General features: G+C 41.0%; 1 protein-coding gene across 3 annotated transcripts in view; it reads right to left on the minus strand.

The window, feature by feature from the left end:
• Window positions 1-215: 215 nt before the first annotated feature.
• The window catches only part of rtn3 (reticulon 3), a 30,647-nt gene continuing 16,518 nt past the window's right edge, over window positions 216-14,344 (minus strand). For all 3 annotated transcript variants that reach the window (XM_053343851.1, XM_053343852.1, XM_053343853.1), the window contains 6 exons: window positions 9,487-9,694; window positions 6,860-6,998; window positions 4,359-4,428; window positions 2,619-2,665; window positions 1,213-1,271; window positions 216-1,095 (listed from right to left, as the gene is read on the minus strand). In XM_053343851.1, coding sequence (XP_053199826.1) covers window positions 1,047-1,095; window positions 1,213-1,271; window positions 2,619-2,665; window positions 4,359-4,428; window positions 6,860-6,998; window positions 9,487-9,694 — 572 coding nt within the window. In that variant the 3' untranslated portion in view covers window positions 216-1,046. The remainder of the gene's footprint in view (window positions 1,096-1,212; window positions 1,272-2,618; window positions 2,666-4,358; window positions 4,429-6,859; window positions 6,999-9,486; window positions 9,695-14,344) is intronic.

The raw sequence follows: 14,344 nt of genomic DNA on the forward strand, positions 1-14,344 counted from the left end.
CGAGACCTCAACACTTTGTGGCTTGAACAGGTGACAAAAGGAGTTAGGACTGCTGTAAGAGAGGGAACTTTCCTTTGATATAAAAAGCGAGGCTAACATGTTCCATACAGCAGAGAGAGCCTGTTGTTGTCTTAAGGTGTATATACATACAGAAAACTGTTCAAAAATGCATCTGATCAAAAGACGGTGAACTAGACCAAATTATCACAGCTGGCTCAGTGTTCCAATCCTTTTATTTCAACCTGCTCATGGGCTTAAAAAATAAAAGTTCAGTGCATTGCAGAAACTTACATAAACAAGTGCCTGTAAGGTTAATGGAAACAAACTCAGTAACAGGCCAATCAGTAACAGCAAACCTATTACCAGCTTCTAAAAAAAATTAACTCATATCTATCCGTACGACAGCTGTAGAGCGAGAGCAGGATAAGACTAGCCACAATGACACCCCAAAGGTTGGTTTTTATTCCATTTTTTTTAAACATTTTTCTTTTTCTTGAACGTTTCCAGCTTAAATTATCCGTTTACCATCCGTTTACTGTGTGGTTTTTAAGGTACAGACATTTGCTTTTTTTTTGTGACACAAACAGCCATCACCCCTGAATCCCCCTCCCCCGCCCCCCCTCCCGCTGTACATGAAGTAACCAGGTCATAAATTCAGTCTAGTTCACTCGACCCTGCCTCCGTTTCCCCCCTGTGGCGCGTCCACAGACGGGCAGGGTCCGCTGCGGCGTTACATCACTTCCTCGCTAGCGACGCACTTCCTGTCTGCACAGGCACAGTTCTTTTCTAATGCTTTTGCAAAGTTAAGCTGCGCAGTAGTTTTACATTGAATATCGAGTAGCTTAGAGATTTTCTACCTAGCAAGGTTCAGTGTAGTAGGGTTGGTGGTTGGTTGATGGAGTAGGGAGAAGTTAGACATGGGGCAGGGAGGGGTTAACTGGAGAAGGGTAGGGGCGGGGGCGGGGTAAAGGATGAGGGGGTTTAAGATGGTGATGAAGATGAGGATGATGGTGATGTGGAGTTTTCTAAATGGGAGGGGAAACTGATCATTCAGTTTTGCTGCGCTTCACAGCTCCAGGAAGTTTCTCTTGCAACCTGCAGGAGGAGAAGCAAAACAGATGTTAAACACTGAACATCTGTAATTAATGCATAGAAGTTACTGATTGTAAAAGAGACAAATCAACTTCTTTGCTGATGATTAGTGTCACTTACTTGGCCATTGTGGTGTTAACTTGAGTGCGTACCAGGTCGATGTACTGATCAATCTGAGTCTGCAAGGACAAAAGAGCAGATGAGACGAGTTAAGAAAAAGAAATCACCTGAAAAAGGAACAAGTTCATATTTGAGAACTAGTGAAACATGTTACTACTAAGAGTGGGCCTTATATGAACTAAGTAAACTAAGTAACAGCCGTCTTCACAGTATCAAGCATGTTCTCGATGGGTAAGAGAGTCTTCATCTTCTACTTTTTGCAGATGATGTACTACTTTTTGCCTCCACTCATTGGAATTGAGTTGAAGGAGTTCCAGTCACTGGGGGTCTTTTGAGTAAGACGGTGGATCATGAGATTGAAAGGTTGTGTGATGTAATGCTGGCTGTACTACAGATGTTGTACCAGATGGTCGTGGTAATAAGGGAGCTGAGCCTAAAGGCAAAGCTCTAGATTTACCATCCATGTGCATTCCAGACCTCACCTGATAATTGGTTTGGGGTGATGGAAGAAAGTGGCCAAAATTGGTTTCCTTTGCAGAGTGTCTAGATTTTCTCTTAATGTGCTTTAAAAGAAAAGCTTGATCACTGAGCACTGTCTGGAAAGGAGCTTTGCATTGACCTGAGGCAGTTTAACCATCTGATTAGAATGCTCCATGAACACCTCACTGTGGAGGTATTCCAGGCACGTCCACCTGGGAGGAGACCCTGGGGCAGATGAGGAACTCGCTGAAGGAATTCTATCAACCTTCTGGCCTCAAGAACGCCTCTGGAAGCCTCGGGGGGAGTTGGAGTCAGTAGCTAGCGAGCTTGGTGTGCGATTACCACGACCTCGACCCACATAAGCAGCTGAAAATGGCTCATTAAACTGTGAAACCTACAGCTCAGCTCTGTGTTAGTCAGGAGCTGAATGTCTGTTATCTCTATTTTCTTATGAATCCACTTTGTGTACCTATGCATATGTACATAAAAGCACACAGTTTATGTTTGAATCTTAATTGAATATTAAAACATCTGTGTACATTAGTCTAACATTAAGTCACTGATAGAAGGTTCCTCAAAGCTGCTCTATTTAGAGGAACCATAAATTGACCAATAAAACACCAAGTAAAGCCTGACTCTAACAGAGGAAGAATAGAATCCCCTAGACTTATAAAGTTCCTACTTTGCATGTTGTGCATCATTGGGATGCTGACGGCCATCTTATCTGAGCTAACAGTGGAATGACTTCATGCTCTCAGCAGCTGGATGCTGGACAGCAACAAGAGAATTCAGTGTGTGATGCAGACTGCAGTCATCACTGAGCTCACTGCTGATGGCTGCTCTAACAACTGATGTCATCGCTGCTCTCAGGGAGGGTCAGGAACTTAAGAGTGTCATCTGATACATTTGTCATGTTTGACTCTCACCTTGTTCTTCTCGTAGACCGGTGGCACAGCGAAGAGGAGGATGTTAGCTGCAGAGCAAAGACACACACACACACACACACACACACACACACACAGAGAAGTGTCAGGAAACCAGCATCATACTACACATACCATCATGTTGGCTAATATCATATACACATTAAAAGGGCACTACCACAGATTCACATAAAGGATGAAACTTAAACATATGTTGCATTTCTGGCCTCGAACCAGTCTGTGATGTCACACAGCTTTCACCAGCCACCAGCTGTCTGGGTGTGTCAGTGAAAAATGCTTATCAACTCACTCAAGCTGAGCTCAAATTATCACTGTCAAAGATGCTGAGCTACATATTGCTGCCAGCTTTGATGTAGAGCAGACACAGCCTTTTTAATCTATGTGACACATGCAAATCAGACTTGTCCTTTGTCACGGTCAGCATTACTACTAGAGTCACTTAACTCAACATATTAAAACAAGTGGTCTGCAGAGGTGCTGGTAGGTGAGATTTGTAAGGCTACATGTTCCCAGTCTTTATGCTAAGTTAGGCTGACTAGCAGCTGGCTGTAGCTTCATATTTATCATACAGTCTTGGCAAGAATGTAAATAAGCATATCAATCTATTCCTTTAAGATTTAAAGAAAATGACTCAGCAAATCATTAGACAGTGCTGTTCAGTCCTAATGAGTGGTGTCTATGTTGGGACAGTGCGGTCCATTTTGTCAGCTCTCTCCGCATTACTTGGACCACTAAGACTAAATGAGCATGGTGGCCTGATTACAACCCAGCAGGGACATGATGGTCTCTTTAACTTTACACACTGCTGTTCTTCAGTAGTGAGCTGTGTTATTTTTTGGACAACATATCACAGTGTCAACAATCTTAACATGGAGTGTAGAATGATCATTTTAATGCGTATACCAACTATCAGTAATGAGTCCTTCTGCAGTGTTTAATGAGTCATGCTAATAGTGACCACCTTGGACTAAGTAGAAGATTCCATGACTTTGATAAGACTTTCTGTGAATACATTAGAGAACTTCTCTCACCTAGATTTTGTCCTTCCTGGTTTATTAAAAGTAGCCAATTGTAATTTTTTAAAAAACACAAATAATTTTTATATGGATTTTTTTTTTTAAAGCAGCCAAAATGAATACTAAAACGGGACATTCTACAGTGTAAGAATCGACTTGTCACTGACCCCGTTTCTAAATGACCTCTCACCCAGTTTGGCATCTCTGCACTGTGATGTCTTATTACTGATTGGCTAAACACTGATATCATAGAAAATATCAACTATAAACTGATTAATAGAACAGATTAAAGTGCCTTCTAATGCAACAATGGTGGGAAATAATCATATATGCCCCCAGTATGTCCATGTGGGCCCCATAAGGGTTACATTTGTGCTGCAATATGGATCCCATGTGGGTTTGTCTGCAGTTCCCATGGTGGCCTCACCTGTGTTTGCCCATATGGGCTTCAAGTTGGTTCTGACTAGGTTTCAGGAGTTACATATGTGGGGCCCATGTTTCTGAAGCAATATGGGGCCCATACAATTTGCCCTGTTTATGCCCATGCCCGTTTAGCCCACTAAAATCTCTTATGGGACTCATACAGTCAAAAACAGTCAAACTCAATTATAAATGTATGCAGAGAGCAGTAACAGGTCATAAAACTGCTGTGCAAGCATGTTGATGGGTCAAACAGAGATGAGCTCTTGGTTCCCACAGGTCTTACCCAGGATCAGGATGGTGATTCCATTGAAGACGGCTCCTACGTAGGTCAACAGCCACATGACCACAGCCAGCTGGAGAGGGAACAGCAAACAAAGAAGCCATGAGAACAACACACACCACCTCACATACATCTGCTTCATCTGGGTTCAACTGGTGTCAATATACTGGAAATAATCAAAGTCCAGTGTTCAAACATCCCACAGCATGAATTCCATCAGTACACTCAGCTGCTTGAAAAGGTCTCTTTTTTAACACAAACACTGATTTCATTCACACATGAATCCTGAAACTCCACGTGTTGAGGAGCTGCAACATTTATTAACTGACACACTATAGTCTGTACTGTACATTTACTGACAGACTGATAACTTCTACACTATCAACAGTTGACAGGTGTTGACTCATGTTTTGGAACAGCACTGCAGAGGCTCCAAAACATGCGATTTCCAAATGAATGATATCTGGTGTTATTGTTGGCATTAAATATTGTTTAGGCCTGGTACAATTATAAGGGAAACACTGGATTGTGCCCTTCGGAAGGTTTTAATGTGAAACATCTGTGCAGGAAGTGTTGAGTTGATGGTAGTGAAAAACAGAAAAAGTAGAAACAACTGGAAATGACTTTTAGCAAATTTACCATGACAACAAGTGCACCTGGAAGTAGTATGAAGTTGGCATCAATGGTACATTTACAACACAGCAGATAAGGAAAAACAAATCATGTCTCCAATATAAGCTTCAATCTTCAAATAAAAGGGCTGCTTCTCTATTCTTCTGCTTCTATTTGAGAATTTACGGTAAACCTTTTATTGAAAACCACATGTCAGACACTCATACTACTCATACTAATACTTCTGATGTGACAGTTTGAATGGATACTCATTTTAGAATTGAGTTCAGGTTTAAGTTTAAAGTCATTTGTGCAGAATACATTTTGTTTTCTATTGACATAAATGTTTTGAGCCTTTTCCCTTTTTCTAGAACCTTTTTATCATCCTATACATACTACATACTATTTCATCCACCCTTTATAATGATAGTATAATGATAGTCATTTTAACAGTATTTTTATTTTCCAGACTCTATAGCTTTTCTTTGTGGTTGACAGCAGCTCTGCTCTGATTGGTTGCTGGCTGTGATGGAGCAGGCAGAGACAAAGCTCTCTTTCTCTTTTTATTCTCTCTCTGCTGTTATGTGATCGCTCCTCATTGCTGACCCGCCGCTCTCAGAGTAGAATAAGAGTTAGAATTATCCTCTCATGCTCTACAAATATGGTGGTGGAGTTCAACACTGGGATCAAATCTTATTAAATGGGATGCAACTAAAACCAGCATCCACACATACAGATGTTTGAGCTTGTGATGCTTGATCAGCTGTTTTCTCAGGACTGTGCAGGTGTGTACAGACTCAGATTTTGGAATTTGGAGACGTCGTGTGTGTCCTTGAATATCTCTGCCTGCCTTCAATCTCAGCACTTTTAATGAGAAATAAGCAAAAACTTTAAAAAGATAAAGCTGACTTAAAAAAAGCTGACCTGGAGCTTTTTTATAACTTAAACCGGCTTTGTTGAGGTTCCACTTTATTGTACAAACTGGGACATTTTTGGATGTACGCTTTAACAAGGTCACAGCGGGACTGTCCTTATTTTTATGTGTTGTTTGGTAGGTCGTTGGGTTGTCTGAGGGAGAGACAATAGAGAGATGGTAATGATACTATTGATTTCCTTTCTCGCATTACTGCTGTTAATAAATGAGCATCCGTCTGTCTGGAGCTTGTTGTTTTTTTCTGTGCTGACCATGACAGCCAATCAGCAGTCAGGTTACATCAAGTTCCCGGAATGGGAAATCGCTAAAAAGGATCAGGTTGATATTGAGTTCATATTTGACATTTGTATGTTGATCTACAAGTGATGTTTCTTACTTATTACATCATATTTTACGCCCACCTCCACCTGGAATAACCCTTTGATTTTTATCTTACAAATGTGTTTTTTCTAACATTTTGTAATATTTTCACAAAGCTTCCTAATGATTATTGATTATTCAGTTGTGAAGTCATGCCTCATTTTTCTTTATCATGAAATCTTCCACTCCCATGTTTCTAGGAGGAGATGTTTTTTAGTATTAAAAAAAGTCAGAAAGTCTTCCCAGATGTTGGAATGGCTCTCGAGACAGATGTTTATTTCTTGTGATCTGATCGCAAGTTTTGATCTGTAGTCGCTATGTTCAGGACCAGCTGTTTTCTAAGTTACGATCATCCAATAACATCATCATCGTCGTAAGCTCTGGGGTTTATTATAATACAGATCTGAATGTGACAACAGTGTGACCGACTTCCCCTTGTGATGAGTTACTAGTGTACCAATCAGAGCTATAAAAAGTCTGGACCCAGGAGATGAGTCTTTGTGGGGCAGAGTGGGAATTAGCTTCATTAATGAGCAGACTAAATGATGGGGGGTGCAGGACGAGCGTGGAAGCTGACTGGACGCCGGAGCAGACTCACCTTTAGGGAGTCCACGAGGTCCTCAACCAGGAAGAGGCGGCTCATCTGCTTCAGGGCTCGGTTGATGTAGGTCAGACTGTTGTCCACGTGCTTGCGGAAGGTCTCCGGGGGGATGCTGACATCCTTATCTATCAGTGATCTGCAGAGAGAGAGAAAGAGGGAGAAGGTGAGCACAAAATGAGGCTAAGTATGCGGGCACAAAGTGCTGCAGATAAAAACATCCTGATCCAGCCTGTGGTGAAACAGCTTTAAAAGAGGAACTATTTCATTTATTACTGGCTTATAAAAGCTGTTGATCAAGACCAGTGGCTCAATGAGTACTTTAGCAAGTCAAGAGATTTCCTGCTGTCACTTTCTAACATGACCTCTTGGGAAGTCCAGTGGGATATTTAGTAACTGAAGTGGCTGAAGAGTTGTTTCATAACAGAATTGTACAAAAATATTTCAACATTTGGAATAAAACTACTGAAAATACTAAAATAATCTAAGGCTCTTGTGTTTTAGAAGTAGAGTTGGTCATATTTTAGTGAGAAGCCTCCTTGTTTTATGATCTGCTGCTTTTCATTTACTGTTGACCTTCCTTCATAAATTCAGCACATGTTCCATCAGTACAAGAGAGTCATATCCTATTCACCACTGAGCTGTTCTCACTTTCCCTTTAATAGAAATACTGGTTTAATTCACTCATTCACTGCAGTCACTTCTACTTTTTTTGTTTGTTTTGTTTTATCACTGGTCAGGCTTCTGTCTATCAAACACTCTCTGCACAGATGTTTTTGGGGTTTTTGCATTAAAAGTCTTCCAGCAGCTGTAGGAGCTCAGTCCCACTATTTCTTCATAGGCTTTTAACTTGAAACATATGCAGAAAGTGAGTTTTTTTTGACAGCAGCGTAACAGTCCTCTATATAGTAGATTGAATATCTTTAGTCTGTGGACTGTTGGTAAAAAAAAAATGCAGTTGTTTCCAGCTGTCATATGAAAAGATTTGATGCTTTTGATCTCTCTATAAACTTGGATGTCTTCAGATTGTTGACCTTTCGGTTGAGAAATCAAGCAATCAAGACATCACATTGAGCTTGGAGAACTTGTGACAGGCATTTTGACATTTTAAACACTGAAGGATTGTCAAGAGACTGAATGAAAGTAATAATTACAGGGTGAAACCAGGCATCATATACGTTCACTGGCCACTTCATTAGGTGCAACTGAAAATCTGCCAGTCGTGGCGGCTATTCAATGCATTTAGGCATGTAGACGTTGTCAAGACAACCTGCTCAAGTTCAAACTGAGCATCAGAATGAGAATTTAAGGCAATTTAAGTGATTTTAAACACAGCAAGGTTGAGAATTTCAGAAACTGTTTAGGCTTTACAGAGAATGATCCAAAACAATAAAAAGAAAAGAAAATATCCAGTGAGTGGCAGTTCTCTGGGCTGAGGTCAGATGAGAATAGCCAGACTGGTTCCAAGTAATAGAAAGGTAACTGTAACTTAAATAAGCACTTGCTACAACTGGAGGTATGCAGAAGAGCATCTCTTAACATAGAACATGTGGAACCTTGAAAACAGATGGCTACAGCAGCAGAACACCACACTGCCAGCCTGTCCTGTCAGCTAAGAACAGGAAACTGAGGCTACAAACTGACAGGCGCTGACCAAATTTGAACATTAGATGATTGGAAAAAACGTCGCCTGGTCCGACGAGTCTCGATTTCTGCTGCGTTATTCAGATGGTGGGGGGCGGAATTTGGCGTAAACAACATGAAAGCATGCATCCGCCCTGCCAATGGTTCAGGCTGGTGGTGGTGGTGGTGGTGTAATAGCGTGGGTGATAGTTTCTTGGCATGCTTCGGACCTCTGGAGCATCGTTCAAAATGTCTGAGGAATGTTTCCAGCACCTTGTTGAATCTACACCACAAAATATTAAAAAATAGTTCTGAAGGCAAAAGAAGGTCCAACTCAGAACTAGCCAGGTGTACCTAATAAGTGGGTGGTGAATTCTAAATTACTATGTTTGGAGGCTAAAATGAGGTGCCTTTGAAGAGGAGCTGTGCTATGAACTCTATGCAGCACTGCTCTGAGGCTTTGGCTCCACCATAAAAAGTTGTGCTATAAATAAAAGCAGAAGAGACAGAGGTTATGTGAGGCTATGCCAGACCTGACCTCTAACATTCGGAAACTTAGTAGTCTTTAGAGCTGTGCGGACTTCAAAAGGCTTATGATGCTGAAATTGAAGGCAGCGGTTTGTTTAATGGGATGGAAACATGTGGCGGGGCACGAGTCCAACATGGATTGCAATCAATGATTTATACTCCTTACATCATTCTATACATGAAGCTTTTTACAGCTGAAAGCATCTCAATGAAATATGCTTGATTCTGCTGCTGCTGGCATGTACAGGCCTCTCATGTCATGTTTAGAAGGCAAATTAAGAGTTTGTTAAGCAAATGCCTTCAGAAAACAAACAGTGCGTAATGCTAATGAGGCATTAGATATGCATGAGTACTCTGGCCTTATCCGTCTTTAGAATCAAACCAGATAATGCCTTGTCAAAAAGGATCAATCAAACTCCCGAAATACCAAGCAAGAAAAGGTCAGTTTGATGCAATGCTAGCCTTCAGAGACTTACTTGAAGGGGTGTCCGTCGCTGGACTTCTGCACGGCCTGGACAACCGACTTGTAGATGCGGAAGGTGATGGTGACGCAGAGCAGTGCCAGCAGCAGGTAGGAGGCCACGCTGATGACGCTGAAGGCCGCCAGCGACAGCAGCAGCAGCATGGACACGCCGAACACCAAGCCCGACTTCTTGGGGTCTCGCCAGTGGATCAGGTCCTTGACTGTGGAGAAGGTGGATACCATGATATCAGGTTATTAATGATGCTTTGTTGTGAGCCTCACAACTTTACACTTGTAATGACCTTTAACTACAGTCTGACAATGAGTTGAGTTGAATGACTGAATGCGTGAGGTGGGGTTTACTGAACCTCTAGCCTTATAATCATTTGGATGGGTTCGATGGGGATAGTCGAAATTTCGAATATTTTTCACCCTAACAGATCATTTAAAAGTGCTTCATATCAAAGATTCTGAAATAAAGTCTCAAAAAATCATTTGAGTCATTACTAAAGGCTGGGTAAAAAACAATAGTACATTTCATGTGATACCCCCCACTTTGTTGCTCTGAATGTTAGAAATAAAGCTCTAAATCACTCATTAATTCATTCTGCTTCTACTTTGTCACTTTATAACGGTCAAGCACAGTTTATCTTAAGTTAATATGAGGCTTCAGTCATCCAAATTAGTCAAAATTTCAGTGGAAAATACGATATAGGTCTTCAGAACTTCAACCAGAGACAAGAAATCAAACTGTGGTGGAGTTGTGTGTGACTCTGGACCAGTAAACACAGAAAACATGTAGCATGAATGTCCTCTGGCATCCTCAGCTGAGAGGAACTGAAGGAGTCACACTGTTGTAGATGCTTGTTTCGTGTTTCGTATGCGTATCGTGTGAGGAGCCGTGCATGCAGAAGTGATCGCCTCTATACAAAGTGGTTATGTAATGCTGGGTTGGTAATGGGTTGGCACTCTCAAAACGCCACTCCTCCCCTCTACGTGGGGGGAAAAAGAAGGGGGTATTTAAAAAAAGCCTTGTGTAAGTGCTGGAGAAGACCACGTGTGTTGATGCCTAGGGGACGGTTCGGGCTTCAGTGCTGCGGCCAGTTTAATGGGAACGCATGTTATAGATGGTCACATATCACGGGGAAATGAAAAACAGCTACAGAGAACTGTGTTTTTCTCCTTTGCATTAGAACACAGCCACAACTGTATGATTTAAATTAAAAAGGTTCCCCAGTGAAAAACTTGCCAGGTCTTTTGCAATAACCACATGGAATGTTGGGGGTGGAGGGTGGGCTAACCAGACCTTTACTCTGTAGGTCTTTACTCTACACTTTGTTTGAACAGTAGTCCAACTAACCCCACTTTCTTGACATATACAATATGTACTCAAACACTCAATAGTCATCTTTTAGTGCTTAGAAATATAGACATGAACATCATCTGACTACTTAACATCTCAGAAATGGTCACACTAGTTTTATACGTTTTACAAACACTGAAAGGTTGAATATGTGGATGAATAAGAAGCATTTCTCAACTGTGATGGACTATCAGAAACAAATCAGTTGAGTATGCTGATAACTATATTAGATATATAGATTGAACTGATGATATAAAAAGACTCCAAAACACAACTAATGGTTAAAAAAATTGAATTAATTTCCCCTTTATTTATTTCACATGTTCTAGTGTTGCCATGTTTTACATTATATCTTAAACCACTACATGGCTTGTTAATTTCTTTTACAATGTAGCAGTTGTTGTTTAACAAGGAATAATAATTCTCATCATGTTAGGGGCTGAACCTGTTTACGAGGATCAGAGGGAGGCAGCAGCACAGCTGTGGGACTCAGATAGAAACAGAGAGAGTTCTTTTGTTCCTGATTCTGTGTGCTGAGCCAACAATGACTCTGTGAAAACCTCATAACTCTAGTATGGTAACGGTTCCACACATCGGCTTACAAAAGCCACTGAAGGACATTAAACTTGCTGCTGGCTAAGCTGGTAACAAAGTTGGCTTCTTCAGACGTATAATATAATGTTGTGATCAGATGGTAACAATGACCGGGGTTTCCTCACCCCGCACTGCAGGGGTGTGTGTTTCATCCCAGCATGCCTTGCTGTAGGTACCCACAAGGAGGCAGCTGGAGCTTGACGGCCCTCGTTTATTATCTCTCTCACTCTCTGTGTGTGTGTGTGTATATATGTGTGTGTCTCTCGCCCTCGCTCTACTCTGCTGAGGCGCAGTGCCCTGCTTTCACTGTGCAGCTCTTAAAGCTACACGACCGCAGCACTGAGAGCAACAACACTTTCTCTATTCTAAACTATTCTAATGTTTAAAGTATAACATGTTCCACTTACTTTACTTACTTTAATGGCTATGTCACCTTGACTCTATTGCATATTATTTTAAGGAACTGCACCAGGAGAACAAGCGTGAGACCGCTGCTACACTTTACCTGCTCTAACATAAATTACATCATCTGCTCTACAAAAAAAATCCATCTGCTCCAGTAAAGTTTCAGATATTTAAAAAAAGGTCTCTGCCATGAATTAGATCCACACAATTTACAGCAAATGCTAAAAACTTGATCTAACTGCCTGGAATGACTGTCAATAAATCCATTGGCATACACAGTGCTGCTGCTGATCTAATCTAAGCCATCTGCTATTGTGTCACAAACTGGGCACACAGGGGAAAGAGACAGGCAACTGGGAGCAATCATTTTGTACATGATCATATCCAATCCTATCAGTGAGCATTCAGGGGCCGCTGTAGCCTATGACCTCGAATCTGGTCTACAGTAAACACACCATTATCAGACTGAACACATTAGTCAAATAGTAGCTGTAATCACCTTTTTTTCCACTTTTTTTAAAAGTCAATCAGCCTCCACAAAAACACAGAGATCTGTATAATATTTCAGTATTGAAGCAATTGTAATTATTTGTATGTGACCAATGGAACACATGACTGCATGTATCTGAAAGGTGTTGACTGTAATGATGAGCCCACAGCATGAATAACCAGTCAACTCTGTATTTCCCCTCAGCTCTACAAAGATCATACTTTGGTCTTTACAGCCCACAACTTTCCGTTCAGTGTCATCATTCTAGCTTAGTTTTTAAGAACAGCAGAGACCCACTGTGCTCTACCTGTGCAGCACCAAACAACATGCAGATACAGTTAGAGATTAAAATTCTGAAATCTTATCCAGCCATCATGCCTCATTAACTTTAAAGTCATTTTCCTGAGTAAATACATCTCTTTATTAATTTAAACATCAATAAAAAATAAGGCCATGATTAGATTTAATTGGACACAAACCATTTATCGGCTGATCCGAACTTATCTGATTTTATCTGAATGGGTTAACAAAAAAAGTAAGTAAAGAACACCAACAACCCTGTTTGGGTAACACTCACACTGAAAGCTGTCTAACTACTATGTGTTTCAATTGAGTAATTAGCAATGAGATTATTTTAAGTAACAAGTCAGTATGCAAGTTCAAACTCTGCTCTATTTTTAATGACCCTATTTCACAGCCTGACTAAAAATGAGATGTTAACCCTGACAAACAAGACATTACAGGTCTGTATTAGACAGCGTTATACCAAACACTGACATGAGTTCAGTTTGATTCAAGTATTGACATGACAACTTTAACAGCATTCACTAAGGATTAACTCCAATCTGAAGACAAACGGATTGCTTCAACTAATCTTTCAAGCCCTGACAAAAAGTCTGCTATTACCAATGTATCATACAGAAATGTACAGAACTACTTTTAGTTTCTGCTATGTGGGTTTAAAGACAGATGCCTTTCCTTTTTATTTTTGTTTTTTTTGTTTTTTAAAAAGGGGGGATATTTGGCCAAAATCTGGTAGGGCAATGCAGTCTAGCATATCCAGCATGACAAGTCACACCCACAGAAACTAACTCACCTAGCACAGTACATCCCGCCTAATAACCTACTGTGTTGTGGAGCAGCACTGCAGAGAAGCTACGAAAATAGCACAAGCTCATAGCTAGAGGGGGAGGATTCACCAGCGCAGCCTCCTCTACAGCACACGACACAAAACAGAGCTGCTTTTTCTACACAAACTCATTAAATCTCGTAATTACAGAACAATTACATGCGTTGCTAACAAGATTCACAAAACAATGAAAGGCGTTTGCTATAAATGCAAGAAAAACTAACATTTGCTTTATGCCTCTTCTGCACACTTTCCCTTAGTTTCTGGTTCCACATTGTTCTCAGCTGTGCCAACTCTAGGTCAAAGTGCGCAACACATGTAGACCCACCAGTGTATGTGTTAGGATTACTGTCTGCATACCAGCCTCTGTGCATGTGAGTGTGGAATGGAGATCGTGTTTGCAGAAGAGGGGAGAGTGCAGCAGAACTGGTTGCTGTAACTCCTGAAAAATAATACCTTCTAGTACTTTGGCCTTGCTCAGGTCAACTTTTAACTAAAATAGTATACACAGCAATTATCCCACTAAGCTATGACGGGGATAGAAAAAACAAAACCGTCTAGTTTGGAGCTGGTCTCCTTTCCAAGAGAGGAATAATGACGATGAGAGAGGAGGACTATATAGGTGAAGACTGACAGTCCTAACAGCAAACTAATTTCCCAAGATGACATCTTGCCTGAAACCCAAGAACAAATCATGAACCTAAATTACAGGCACCTAGGTGGCCCCCAGATACGAAATTAATCTTGCATCACTTTGTTTTTTGTCTCATGCCTTATCATCATGTCATAGCCATTTCCAAGTGTGCTGTGGAAAAGTGGCATCACGGCAGAAACCTGACACTGGGGATTGACTGTACTGTGCGACTTCCAAGGTGCTTGCAAGCCAACAC

This window comes from Scomber japonicus, chromosome 22 (genome assembly GCF_027409825.1).
Source record: "Scomber japonicus isolate fScoJap1 chromosome 22, fScoJap1.pri, whole genome shotgun sequence".
Classification (NCBI taxonomy): domain Eukaryota; kingdom Metazoa; phylum Chordata; class Actinopteri; order Scombriformes; family Scombridae; genus Scomber; species Scomber japonicus.